The sequence below is a fragment of the Populus trichocarpa genome, chromosome 13 (assembly GCF_000002775.5).
Source record: "Populus trichocarpa isolate Nisqually-1 chromosome 13, P.trichocarpa_v4.1, whole genome shotgun sequence".
Taxonomy (NCBI): domain Eukaryota; kingdom Viridiplantae; phylum Streptophyta; class Magnoliopsida; order Malpighiales; family Salicaceae; genus Populus; species Populus trichocarpa.
In genome coordinates this window covers 6,681,222-6,695,910 of record NC_037297.2, presented here as the reverse complement: position 1 = coordinate 6,695,910, position 14,689 = coordinate 6,681,222, and the positions used below count along the sequence as shown (strand labels likewise).

The window sequence follows — 14,689 nt, the reverse complement described above, 5'->3', positions numbered from 1 at the left end:
TATAATTTTTTTCACAAATTAACCCACGACTACGCACAAGCATGCCACAAGCCCACAGCATCGGGCATTTTTTTTTTCATATTGAGCTGATTGAGAATTTTGCTTCGTAGTTTTTTTTAAAAAAACACTGTGGATTGTTACAGTATTTCTCCACATGTTTTTGTTTTGCTACAGTGTTTCCCCACATGTTTTTTTCAAAATTATCTTTGTCGATTTTTTTTAATATTGAGTTGATTGAGAATTTAGCTTTAACTTTCCCCACATGTTTTTTTTTTCATTTTTTCATTTGTTTTTGCTTTTTTTTTCCAAAATTGTCTTTTTTTTTCATTTTTTCATGTTTTTTTCAGAATTATTTTTATTGATTTTATTTTTTTAATATGAAGCTGATTTAGAATTTAAATTTGTAGTTTTTAAAAAAAAAAACACTGTGGATTGCTATAGTGTTTCCCCACATAATGTTTTTATGATTTTTTTTGTTTTTTTTTCCAGAATTGTCTGTGATTTTATTTTTTTCATATTGAGTTGGTTGAGAATTTAGTTTTGTAGTTTTGTTTTTAAACACCGTGGATTGCTACAGTATTCCCCCACATGATTTTTTTCAAAATTATCTTTATTGATTTTATTATTTTTAATAATGAGCTGGTTGAGAATTACAACTGTAGATTTCCTCATGAAACACTATAGATTGCTACAAGATTTCCCTGCATGGTTTTTTGTTCTTTTTTTTTGTTATGATTTTTTCCAAAATTTTCTTTGTTGATTTTATTTTGTTAATATTAAACTGATTAAAAATTTAACTTTGTAGTTTTTTCCTTGAAAACATTATGAATTGCAATAGTTTTTTTTAAATATAATTTTTTTTTCTACAAACTCACGACAATGTACAAACATGCCATAAGCCCACGACATCACACGGACATAACATCTAGTGTGTATATAAAACTTAAATTAATATCCCCAAATATAAAAAGTTAATTTAAGCTTATAAATTCACATGTTACAAACAAACAGCATGTGAAATTAAAATCGATCAACACCGTAAACCTCAATTTTGGGAGCCCGAAGGAAATATTGTACTCGCGGACACCATTTACTTTGCTTCGGCGATTAGGGAAGCCAAACCTGAATTTGAGAGTAATGATCTGGTTGTTTGATCCCGCAATCGAAACCCTTATCGGCCGGAGAGGTTTTGGCATCCAATATGTCTAAAAATGTTGTTGGGAATTTGGTTTTGGTATTTGTAGCGTTTCATTTAGAAACATTTATGATTGCGAATCCGGGGATTAAGGCGTTTAGGTATGACCCATATTTATGGAAGTTGTTTTTGGAGGAGTATGATCATAAGCGAGATATTGAGGGTTTTTTCTGAGGACAATAGGAAGGCAAGGGAATCCGAGGATATTGGAGAGGTTGAAAAGGAAGATGAGGGAGAAAGGTTTTGATTATACGGTTGTTTTGATGTATTAGTGCGTTTAGGATTTCATTTTTTCAGGATTCGGTTGATACTTGAATTCAAATTGCTTGTCCTATTCTTTCTATTGACTGAGAAGCCATTGTTGACGCCTTTTGAGGCGGAGACTGCGCTTGGGGATTTGGCTGGATGGTGGAGAACAGTTTGGTCGGAAAAGTGACGGATCTTGTTGTGGGTGTGACAATGGAGATGCAAAGGGTTTGGAGGAAGATTATGGTGGGGAGTATTCCATGGATTGCTATGCTCAGGATGGTGGGGAATGTAATTCTTCTTATGTGAAGAAAGCAACCCGCCCTGTACGGAGAAATGTTGTGTCTTCTATTGGCAATGTTGCTGCTACATAACATCACTGGGCCATGAGACTGTAAACTAGTGTACTGAGATTTCTAACTACAAGTAAGCTGTCAAGTTCTCCCTATGTGTTTAATGTTCTATTGCTAATACTAAATGAAAGTCCCATTTGTATCAATTTTTATGATTCATTTGTAGTTTAGAAGCTAGCATGGAGGAATTATTGACTTTGGTTTGAGTAAATGATAAAATTGTCAGACAAAGTTACCCAGAAGTCACAGATCGTTTACATCATGACAACTATTATACAATGAATGTTCTGTATTATGAAGAGCCCTAGAGTGATATCTTGATGCTTTTAAGAGATATCTCATATCTCATTATCATTATTACTAATGTTTTGATCCATGGCGCATGCATGAACATAAGAAAGAGAGTTTTCAATCGTTAATGCAATTACTTTTAGCATCAACTTATAAGCAGTGGAAAACACAAGTTTGGACAGTCTATTACAATTTGGTCACCCAACAAAGACGAGAGCATTAATTAAAATGCAAGTGAATATTGGCGTAGATCTTTGGCATTTTGAAAATGAGAGTGCTGAAAAAGTACTCAGTGGTGTTTCCTTATATTAGCTATTGACTTGAAAACTAGAAGTAGTCATAGTTGTTAATTTTGAACAAACTAGGGGATGTTTTGCAGAGCCTGAAATGGGAAACTCACTTTTTTTAATGATATAGGATTTTCTTGCTATCGATTTTCTTTTTTTAATGATACAAACTTGTTGATTTTGATGCATGGTGGTAATGGAATACAGGGTGAAGGGGCAAAGTCACTGTGAGAGTATCTGACTCGTGACTAGGTAAGTAGCACTATGTTTCTGTTCTTTGTTTTTTTTTTTTTTTTTTTGGAACGTCAGTTGCACTATATGTTTCAGCAGGACAGTGCAAAACGTGTCATGTCATGAATGCAAAAGAATCTTTAGACAAAAATAATTTTGAATAAAGATCCACCACAGAAAACCTTGTACCATTACCATTTATGGGTTAATGTGAGCATATTGACTCGTAAACTACTGTACGTTATGTGAGTTGGGCTACGTTTGCTATCGCAGCAAAAACATGCTATGGCACACGAAGAAGGTGACCATTTCTGAAACAGACGCAGCATGCTCTGTTCGGAGAAATGCCGTCTTCTGCTGGCATTACCGTGGTGGTGCATCATAACGCCACTAGGTCAGAAGATTGTAAACTAGCGTGCCTAAGAAAGGTGCTCGGATTCTTATTACAATTTATGAGTAAGCGTGTGTACTTCATCCTTTTGTTTAATGTTCTGTTGCAAATGCTTTAACCTAGGGAAGTTACTTTGACATTTTCGTTGCTTCAATATGGTTGAGGTGGAGCCAGTTAATATGCATTATCTATTTTATTATTATTTTTTAAATTCAATTAATAATATTTTTTTTAAAAAAATTAAGGCTATATTTAAATAGTTATATTTTCACCTATAAAAAGAAACACTTAAACTTTCATTTGCATCAGCTTTATACACTTTCTGTCCAAAACAATGCTGCACCCTCAGCTTGAAAATAAGAGCTATTAGGTTTATTTTGTGAAACATTGGTAAAAACAATCATCTTGTTATTAAGAATGACCCATGGGTCCTAAAGATCTTGTATCTTCGTCATTTTACATCTAAGAACTGCGGGCTCCCATGAAAACAATCTGACCTAAGAATGCAAAGTTTTCCTGTGATGACTGAACTAAAACAGTGTATGTGAATCCAATTGAGTTCATCTTCTTGATTGTTAACATTTTCATCTGTAATGGAACATGGCAAACAGCTCCACCTGCATCTATAGATTACTTGATTGTTCCAACGTTGTTTTCACACCATGGTATTCATGCTTTCATCCCTGTTTCAAATCCATAAAGAAATTTCAGTAGACAAAACAAAGCACAGGTTCAGGTTCACTTAATATCCATCATCGGTGGAAAACAAGCAGATCATGATATATGGCGACTTACATAGGTTCAAGGCTGGAATCGCACCCTATTTTTCTGCCAAGTCTTTGGTTTCAGTCAGTTGCTGGGTCCTGCACTATCACCAAGATTGTAACTAATGATGTAAGCAATACAATATAACTGGTTCAATTGATGGATCATATCAACCAAAATACAGCCACGGGTGCATAGATAACTTTGTTGAATGGAATCCTTGAGATGGCACAAGGAGACTGATGCAATTTCAGTTCATAGCTTTCAAATATTGCAAGGGAAACCACTGACAAAATGAAAGTCCACGGGTTTCTACATGTAAAGATTGATGACACTTCTTAGTTCATATTTATAAAAGACACTTTATGATCCTGATCCTATTGCCTGTATCTCCTAAGTTCAAAATTGCTTGTGAATTTTCAAGGCCTCAAGCATGAAGCAATCACCACAACAATCACACAATACCACAACAGCTTAACAAAGTCATAACCGAACAATTATAAGGAAGAATTATAAAAGTTTAGCAACTATTAGAGATTAAAATATAATGCTCTCTTGGAGCTTCACCGAACAACTTTAAGCTTTTAGGTTGAGATGGTTTTTGACATGGTATCAATGTCTTGCTAACTAAACAGTCACGGGTTCGAATCTCATCACCCTCACTCTTTCTTCTAATTAACATACAATAGCACAAGATAGCATGAGTGTATTCAAGTTTCAAACCTAAAAGGATTTCACTTAAAAGGGAAGTTAGAAAATAATAAAAAACAATTTCTAAAGTTTCACCCAACAACTTAAACTTTTGGGTTGCGATGGTTCTTTGACAATAACATCATATCAAAAAGTAGAATAAATATATTCAGCTCTTCCATTGTCAAAAAATCTTGCATTTATGAAATCAAAAAAAGAACAAAAAGGAGGTTCATTGAACTTGAATTTTGCTTGATCTTAGACAATGAATGACCTTCGGACCATCACAAGTTTATTGTGCTGGCTTGTACAAGTTCCTGTCAAGCCCCCTTTACTCTTGAGATTTTACACCACCTTGCTTTATGACAGGATTCCTCGCCAATTAAGAGGGATTTGTTCAACCCTGTGACAGCTAAAAGTATTTTGAAGAAAAACCCGCCACCAAACAAGTAATCACATCCTTATTTCCACCATAAACCCTTACACTTTGTTTGTTCTCAACCACCATTCTCTTCAAATTACAACAAATACTTTGAGGTTTTGAAAAAAGTTTAGTACGTAATCAGATGCATCATCATTTCCTACGCTGTCTATTCCTGATCCCATCATTGAGACCACAAACCATTCCAACCAACCTGAAATGTTTCATCAAACTAAAACACACAAACCCACTGAAAACTTTAATTAGCAGGACAGAAAGAATATGTCATGTAAGTGCCCAATGCCCACTGAATGAAACTTTGGTGGCAACTTTGCATAATTCAGTCTGTCAAACTTGATTGAAAATCTAGGTTGTTTCCTGGTTAACAAATGCAAACAACCTGGACACCATTGCCAACTTGAATTGTGAAAGTTGATGAAAAAGGAGATCCTAGACTTCATTTTGAAATCGAGGTCCAAAAGAGAAGATACAAGCAATTTATCCTATATTTGTGGTCTCCTTCATTGCTATACTATAAGTAGATTACCCAAACTTCCATTTTCTCCACAATATTTCTAAAGCCAATATATAAATTAGTGCTTCATAAATTCCCCAGAATTCCAATTCCAGTGATTTCACCCTAAACCATATTGGCAACCCTTCTAATTACACTTTAACACCACATGAGAACTCCATTAACATGCCATCTAACATAAGGCCAGTACATTATTTAACATGAAGCACTGTTCCAAGGAAATCTCACTACAGAAAGCTGTTAGAAGATTACCATGTTGATGTATTACTGATACCAAGCCCATTGCACGTAAGTATCATTCCTTTAAATCTGGCAAGATATTCCTGCATTACAATAACAGAATATCCAGATGAGCATCAATAAATTATACCCAAAGATGAAATCAACCTGACAAGTATTAATTCTGCCATCAGGAATTGATGTTACCAAAGAATTCTTACCCGCACAGTATACTTATCAATCTCATATACTCCAGTTAAATCATATTCAAATCGTTTAGCTGGATCACTCAACACTGCAGAAGAAAATATGAGTATGAAACAAGCAGAAGTAATCAAAGTGAAGACACACCACTCTGTGGAACCTTTGAACATTGCTACTGCATCATCTATTGCTATTGCATTTAACTTGAGAAATTATCAGATTCATAGATTTGTTTAAGCCAAAAGGGGTATGTGGTTTGAAAATAGTATGCCAATTACTTTCTGCATAGTTTCCTGTAAGAAATGCATAAATTAGTGTGTGTATGCAAACCCCCGGGTGTGAGTGCACATTTCTCTCCCTGAAGTAGGAGAGGATATACACACAGTGTGTATGCATGTGAAGGCACATCTCTCTCTCTCTCTCTCTCTCTCTCTCTCTCTCTCTCTCTCTATGATGCACATGTGTGTTCATTAGAGTCTATTGAAAAGTGCACGAAATATGGTACATCTATTGCTATGATACTTGTTTTTTTTTTTAAGCACCACTCACGTGTTCAGTTTTCCAACACGTATTTCAAAGGCCCTTAAATAAAAGTCAGCTCATAGCAACTGCAATTTATATATAGATTAATAGCTTGCCTTGATTCATCTGAATTTTACTTGTATATTATATGCATTTTGCAAGAAAATTCTAATAAAACAATTCATTAATTTCTGAAAGCTGCAAACAAAGTAATTGGGCCAGAGTGACAAACTAAATTTCCCCAATTGATGCACTAGAAAAAATATGCATTGCACAAAATAAAGGACTCGAGCTTGTGTGCATGCATGAGAGTTACCTTTATAAGCTTCATTGATATCTTGAAATTTGGCGGTAACTGCACTATCACCCAGGTGCTTATCAGGATGCCACTTCTATGACAAACAAAAATATCACGAAGTTTTTAGTCCATGTCAAAGTTGTTGAAGAAAACTATTATTGAATCGAGAAATGCAAAGCTCACATAAGAAGCTGCTCAGAGCAGATGCACCACTAACCAGTGCAAGCATTCGGTAATTTAATCTTATCTTCTCGTCTGTTGCATCATAATCAACCTCCAAAATTTTGTAGTAATCCTATACAGCGCAAGTCTTTCTCATAAGATGAAACAGACAAAGCTTTGACATGCAAACTAAAATCTCCACAATGGGAAAGCATTGTAAATAACAGGTTCACAGACATAACACCCGAAACCATCATTAAATGGTCCCTGAAAAAGAAACCCTAATAAATAGAACCAAACACCAGAAAACAGGATTATGATATAAATAGTTTCCATTACACTACTTAACTAACAAGAGGATAGCACAACTTAAGGAAGAAAGTATGGATATGCTTGATCAAAAAAGATTCAAGATTTTTTTCTTCGTCATCCTCTAACTCTTTAATACACTTCATTCTCATAATCATTTATTGCAAAAGAGCTTTCTAGTGCAGAACTTTATAAGAGAGGAAACTCTTTATCCAGTAGCATGTTTGTAAGAGAAGAAACCCTTTATCCTGTAGCATTTCTCTAGTCATATGACCATGACACTCATAGACCACCACCTGCCAATAGTTTGATGTCATGCGATATACCAAAATGCATACACAGATTGAAAGGTAGCTGCAGCACCCACCTGCCAAACCAGATGAAAGGTACCAACAGTTGAACAGGACCTGGAAGTTGATGAGGATATGTTGATCTATAGAAAATCCAGTTTCTTGTCACATGATTCTGACATTGAACAGTCCCCCAACTCCCTCCCCCCTCAAAAAAACAAAAATATTCCTGAACCTTTTAACTTAAGAGTTCGTTGTTTGAATATATGTTACATTTAATGATCACCTAGTGATTAAGGAAGAAAAAAAAACATTGGTGTAGTAAAGTTTCACTTGAAAGTTACAAGTAATAAAACAGAAGGAGCATTTAAGATTGCAGGATGTCAATTATGCTACAATTGAACAAGCTTGTAAGAGAATAAACTAGTCATGGTTTGATACCTCTGTTCTAAGAGCAAGCATAACTGCATTACCAAAAAGAGGAAATTTAAGCAAGTACGATAAGAAGAATCATATAGCCAAAAAGTAGGGAATTCTTTTGCTTTCCTACCATATCAGTGATCAAACGAAGCCTACATTTCTTAAACGTTACCCATTAACGACCAATACAAGCTTACTCAGTTCGACAAGAACTTTCAAGTAACTGCAGTACAAAACAACAATAGAATAAAATAACTTCCCTTTTGGTATAAAACAAGAGCAACTGAATCCACATATACATCAAAGAATACTAATAATCCTCTAGGGCACCATAAAATGAATCATCAAGAACCCAGTTCATTTAGTATCCTTCCCAACCATTTCTCATCACAAAAGAAAAGAAACCCAGAAACCATTGCCTCAAAAGAAACTAAATTAAACCCCAAAAGGGATACATGGGATAAAAATCGAGCACCTTTTGAGTGGTGTTTTCATTGTCTTCCATATGCTATGATGATGGGTTTGTTGTGGAGAGAAATTTGTGCACAAAACTTCATCTCATAAAACCAAAAAAAAAAGGATATTGATGGGAACTTCTCAAAAGTAATGAAATTGAACGAGGAAAAATTGGAATAAAAATAAGAATGGGGGATATATTTTGGGGTGGATTTTGGATTCCTTTGAAAGAGAGAATGAAAAAAATGGAATGGAAGGAGAGGTTCTTTGGATTTGTAAATTGTAATTGGATCTCCAAGTTTTGTTTGGTAGAACCTCTCCTTTATTTTTCTCGTTTTATTGCTCTCAGATGCACGTGTCATGCATCTTGAGTCAAAGGGCCAAAAGAGAAATAAGGTTTAGGCTCCCACTAACCTCGTTGAAGTGGATGTCGAATATGGTACTGTTAGGACAAACATAGGTATTGCAAGAAAAGACATGCTTTGTTAATACTCTCCCTTTTAATTAGGATTCATTTTAAAAGTTTTTATGACGATCCCCGACCTTCCCCGATGTTCAAGGGAGTATTTATTGTCATGTTTGGCATAGGTTTCCTTGTATAATTCTAATTTTGTAAATCGTCCCACTAGGATGTCCCTATTAGATTTTGATTATATAGGTGATTTCCGTTACGCTGCGAGTTTATTAGTGTTTTTTTTAAAAACATACAACATAAATATTTAGATAATGATAGTGTTTGAAAAAAAACAAGAAAAAACATGATACTCAAGTCATTAACTTTATTAGATTCAATAAAATCAAGTAATGTAACAGTATGATTTTAATCATAGACAACAATATAAGACGAGCTGTACAAAAAATATTTGGCAATAATTAACTAAGACAATTAAGCCATCAATATCATACCCGGAAGGAGAAGAAAGAAAAGATTATTAGAGATTCATTGTCATTCCATTGTGAACAATACCAAAAAAACCTTGTTTGAGACGATCCAAATCTCATTGCAAAAGAGTGCATGACGGCATTAAAAGAAGTCGCATGGGATGCAAGAACAACACCGTAGAAAAGAAAACAAAAATAAGAAGTGGTCATCCACCTATATTCAACAAATTAATTCTATTTAACTCAAGAATAAAATCTATCTATAAAAATAAAATTAATAAAAAACAATAAGTAAAAAGACACAAGAGAACCCAATCAAATAAAAAAAACAAAGGACACGAAAAGTTGGATAAAAATATAGTTCAATCTCCAATTAAATAAATACTGAAGGATAAAACTGAAAAAAAAACATTAGCTTTAAAAATTATTAAATAAAACAAATAAATCTCGAGCGAACCCTCTAAAGCTAGGTTAATTTTAAAAAATTTCAACTCGTGAAATCCTAAATACGGGCTTAACCAAAAAACTAAAATCCAAACAAATTAAACGATGAAGGATGAAATCGAGTAAAAAAAACAATTGAAAAAACTTTGCAAGGAAAAAAAACAACAATAAAAAGAATGAGGATGAAATCTAATAGGAAAAAAAAATAAAGAGCAAAATTAAAAATAAAAATAAAAATAAAAATTATCTAAGATTCTATAAATAGTTATTAAAAAATGGGAACCAAATCTAACAAAGCAAGAACTTGAATGGGGATGAAATTAAAATAAAATTTGAATTTCATAAATTATTTAAAATAAAAAAAATAATAACCAAAAGAACATGGACTAAATCAAAATGAAAGAGAATTTCAATGGCTGATTTGAAAAATTGAAGAGCAAGTGCAATGACCAAGGAAGAGAGAGGAAAGAAATGAGAAGAAAAAAAGAAATGGTCATTGGCGACAAACCAACGAACTTATCTATGCATGCGCCGTTATTTCATAGAGAACATTCTGAGATGCATCAGAAGCAACCCCAAAACGACAATTTTGGCCTCCTAAATCAACCATATGCACCATCCTAAGACGACAGAGTGGTTAACATGCTGACGAGTCGACAACGTATTTTTTAATTTTTTTTATTTATTAAAATACTTAAATGACCCATCCCAACCCATTAATTATATTTAAAAAAAGCAAAATGGCACAAATATCCTTTATTTGACATTGAGAGCACCAACGTCTTTTTATTGTGCCACAAAAAATAAAAATTACAGAAGGCTCCCCATCATCAGTTATTATTATTATTCTAAGGATAGATTGGTTATTTTACTGTGTATTTTTTATATGAAAATACAAAAGTAACAATCAGTAGAAGCTTAAAAATTTATTTCTTTTAGGGTAGTGATGTAAATATATTATATATTTAAAATACAAAATACCCATCGTATCCCCAATCTATCTTAGAACACCAAAATTGTCCTAATGCAGAGACTATTTTACCCTTAAACTTTTCACTAATAGTTTTTTTAAAAGGCCAAGAAGGAGAAAATACTATTCATGTCAACAATGAACCATATCTAGGTAAACTGAGTTTTCTCCTTCTCTCTTAGTTTTTTTAATTGCTTATTAATTCTTTTTTTTTTAATATTTGCAAATTGTCCTACTAGTGTATCCCTATTATATTACTACTAGCCTCAGTGCCTGCACTTCGCTGCGAGACTATACTATTTTTTGTGTATAAAATGATGTTTAGGTGTTGAAATGAGGTAAAAAAAAAAAAAAGACATAAAAAATCACTCATGACAAACTTGTAATCACGCTAATTATCTTGCCAAACTCATGGTCCAAATCATGTGATTGGAATAACTCAATAAAAAAAATAAAGAGAATTATAAAGCTTTTTTTAAAAAAATTGTGGTAACTTTTCAAACTTGTAACTTGAATCATTGGACTCAAAGCACCCAATCTAGAAAAAACCATAAAGTTTAATTCCTAATAAATTAAATATTGAAGGAAGAAATTCAAAAAAGAATCTCAATTATATAAAAAGATTTTTAAAAATAACAATTAAAAGAATAAGGATCAAAATTAAAATAAAAAATAAATTTTATATATAATTGAATGGTGAAATTGAAAAAAAAATCAATTTAGTAAAAGGAAAAGAAAAATTAAAAAGAATGAGGATCATAATAGACATAAAAATAATGTTGTGATTTAAAGGTGAAATTGAAAAGAATAATAACTTTTACAAAAGGACCAGGAAAAAAAATTAGAAATCAAAATAATGAGGGAAAAATTGAAAAACATAATATTATCATTTTGAATTGAAGAATGAAAACCACTAAAACTTTTACAAAAAAAGGCAAGAAAAAAAAATAGAAATTCAAAGAATGAGGACAATATTGAAAAATATAATATTTAATAAATTGATATTAAAGGATGAATTGAAAATAAATAAAACTTCTATAAAAAGACCGAGATCAAAATGTAGAAATAAAAAAAAAAGATTGAAGTTGAAATATTAACAACCGATAAGGCTAAGTTGTAATTTTTTGGAGAGGAAAGATAGAAGAAAGGAAAAAAAAGGCTCATCATGCCAAACTAGATCACCACCAGCGACATGCCAATAGGAAGATGAAACGATGGCGGAAGGACATTTTTCTAACACTAGGAGGCATCGCCTGAAGGGCGCGTATGCCTCCCACCAGTCCTTAGGAATGCCACACATGCACCCACCTTTTTTAATTTATTCAAATATGAAATTTCCTGTGAGCTAATTTTATAATTATAAAAATACCATTGTAAAAAACAAAAACACCCATTAACCTTAGGCTTGAATTTTTTTAACTTTAAGGATCTGTTGAATTTTCCCCGTTGAACCGGCTTCCTCCACGCGAAACGAAGGAGATGATGAACAATGCTTCCAAACGGCACCGTTGTCTGCTTGGGCATGACTGTTTTTCACTTTGGTCCCTAAACAGTTTAAACTTAACAATTGGGATCCTAATCAGTAATAATCGATTTCTAAATGTGCCTTTGGATTAATTTCAATTAAGTCCGTAAACTTATTAATTCTCCTGATTTTATTAATTAAACTAATCCGAATTTTAATTAAATTTCCAAACTTATTAATTCTTCAATTTCTGACCAATTTACTCTCAAGTATGATAGTTTCATCCCTGAACTTCGAATTTGTGTTGTTTTAACCCCATTCTCAAATATATTTTTATCCATTCATTTTTTATTATTTATTCAAAATTTGGGTTATGACAATTTGTTTTGATTTTTTTTTATTGGGTTATCTTAATCTCATTATCAAAATTGTAGATTCGGTAGGGATCCTAATCAGTAATAATCGATTTCTAAATGTGCCTTTGGATTAATTTCAATTAAGTCCGTAAACTTATTAATTCTCCTGATTTTATTAATTAAACTAATCCGAATTTTAATTAAATTTCCAAACTTATTAATTCTTCAATTTCTGACCAATTTACTCTCAAGTATGATAGTTTCATCCCTGAACTTCGAATTTGTGTTGTTTTAACCCCATTCTCAAATATATTTTTATCCATTCATTTTTTATTATTTATTCAAAATTTGGGTTATGACAATTTGTTTTGATTTTTTTTTATTGGGTTATCTTAATCTCATGATCAAAATTGTAGATTCGGTAGGTTAACCCATGTTAAATCAAGTCATTTTTTTATTTTTTTTCTATGAGGTTATCTTAGTCTGATGACTTGGCTCATGGGTTTGGCAGATTGAACTGAGTAATTTTTTACGTTCTTTTTTTAATTGATTTCTTTTTTAATCTCATGCTTTAACATGGGGCTGATTGGACATCGAAATTCATAATTTGTTTCAACTTGCTTTTCATGAGGTTATCTCAGTCTTATGACCCAAGTCGTAGGCTTGACATATTAAATCAGGTTGCTTTTTTAATTGATTTATTTTTTTAATTTCATCTTTCAACATGGGTTGATTGGGGATTATACTTCATAATTTATTTTGATTTGTTTTTTAGTCAAACTATGTTTTTACGAGTTGTATAAGTTATTTTTGGACCAACTAAGTCAACTGGGTTACATCGGGTCAACCCTTACTTGATTAAAATTTTTTTTCCACTAAAAAAAACAATAGCAACATCTGAATATTTTTTTTATGTTCAAGAAAAATTTGACTTGACTCGCAGTGTAGCGCAGGTTAATAATCTAGTCAAAACACTACAGGGTAAAGGGTATAACTAAATTAATCTTTTTTTTTAGCCACACTGATAAAGTAATATTTAAGTTAATAGTATTTTTTGTTTTTTTTGTTTTTTTTTTTAATTTTATCTTTTAATATTAGATTGTTTTGAAAATTATGATTCGTAATTTTTTTTTATTTTCTTTATGTAAAGTTATAAACAAGTCTCAAGGATTTAGTTTTTTTTCTTTTCTCAATTTCAACCTTTAACATTAGATCTGTTGGAAGTGGGGCTTCATGATTTTTTTTATTAGCTTTCGATGAATTTATCTCGATCACATAACTCGGGTCATGAGTTTAACAGGTTAACTCGGATTGACTTGGGTTATGTTTTTTAGGACAAATTTTTCTAATTCATTTTTTTTATTTCATCTTTCAATATTGAATTAGTTGGAAATTGGAGTTTGTAATTTTTGTTATTTGCTTCTACAAGGTTATCCTGATTTCATGACCTTGATTTCTCGTTTAGAAAGTTAACATAGGTTGAATCTATTAAACTTTAGGTTGATTTTTTAATTAATTGAATATATTTTAAATTAGACTTCGTAGTTTTTTCTATTTGCTTTCTATATGGTTATCCTGATCTCATGTTCCAAGTTGTGGGATTGATAAGTTGAATCGGGTTGACTTGGTTCATTTTTTTATCATTTTTTAATTGGATTTTTTTTTCAATTTTACCCTCTAACAACTCAATCTTTTTTTTTTTAATTTTATTCTTCAATATTAGATCGGTTGAGAATTGAGATTCATATTTTCTTTTTCAATTTTTTTTCTGTGGAGTTATTTTGGTCTCACGGATTTAGTTTTTTTTTCTTCTCAATTTTAACTTTTAACATTGGATATGATGGAAATTGAGTTTTGTAATCTTTTTATTTTATTTTTTATAAAATTATCATAGTCTCATAACCCAAGTCACGAGCTTAATAGATTAGCCCATGTTAACTTGGGTTAATTTTTTTGTCCTCGTTCTTAATTAATTTTTTTGTTTCACCCTACAACATTGAGTTGGTTGGAAATTGGGCTTCATAGTTTTTTTATTTACTTTATATGGGGTTATTATGACCTTAGGACTCGAGTTATAGGTTTAACAAGTTAATCTAGGTTGAATTGGGTAGCTTTTTTTGTCATTTTTAATTTAATATTATTTTTTTAATTTAATCTTTTAACATTCGGTTGATTAGGAGTTGACTCTCACAATTTATTTTTATTTTAATTTTATAGGATTATCATGGTCTCATGACCCGAGTCGCAGATTTGACATGTTAACCTAAATCGATCCAATATGTTGTTG

General features: G+C 32.0%; 1 protein-coding gene across 8 annotated transcripts; it reads right to left on the bottom strand.

Moving 5' to 3' along the window:
- Positions 1–3,381: 3,381 nt before the first annotated feature.
- Positions 3,382–8,754, bottom strand: LOC7493900 (uncharacterized). Of its 8 annotated transcripts, XM_024584061.2 has the most exons (9): positions 8,305–8,712; positions 7,960–8,052; positions 7,851–7,873; positions 6,866–6,943; positions 6,667–6,742; positions 5,846–5,919; positions 5,658–5,728; positions 3,790–3,857; positions 3,382–3,677 (listed from the first exon to the last, which is right to left on the bottom strand). In XM_024584061.2, the coding sequence occupies exons 3-8, from the start codon at positions 7,869–7,871 to the stop codon at positions 3,815–3,817; spliced, it is 363 nt and encodes a 120-aa protein (XP_024439829.1). In that variant the 5' UTR covers positions 7,872–7,873; positions 7,960–8,052; positions 8,305–8,712; the 3' UTR covers positions 3,382–3,677; positions 3,790–3,814. The 8 variants fall into 8 exon arrangements, 7 of the variants coding, with proteins under 7 accessions (XP_024439829.1, XP_052302320.1, XP_024439828.1 ...); XR_002977435.2 differs by lacking the exons at positions 7,851–7,873; positions 7,960–8,052 and adding an exon at positions 7,487–7,552 and having other exon boundaries at positions 3,790–3,862; positions 8,305–8,754; XM_052446360.1 differs by lacking the exons at positions 7,851–7,873; positions 7,960–8,052 and adding an exon at positions 7,487–7,552 and having other exon boundaries at positions 6,667–6,739; positions 8,305–8,731.
- Positions 8,755–14,689: the final 5,935 nt, after the last annotated feature.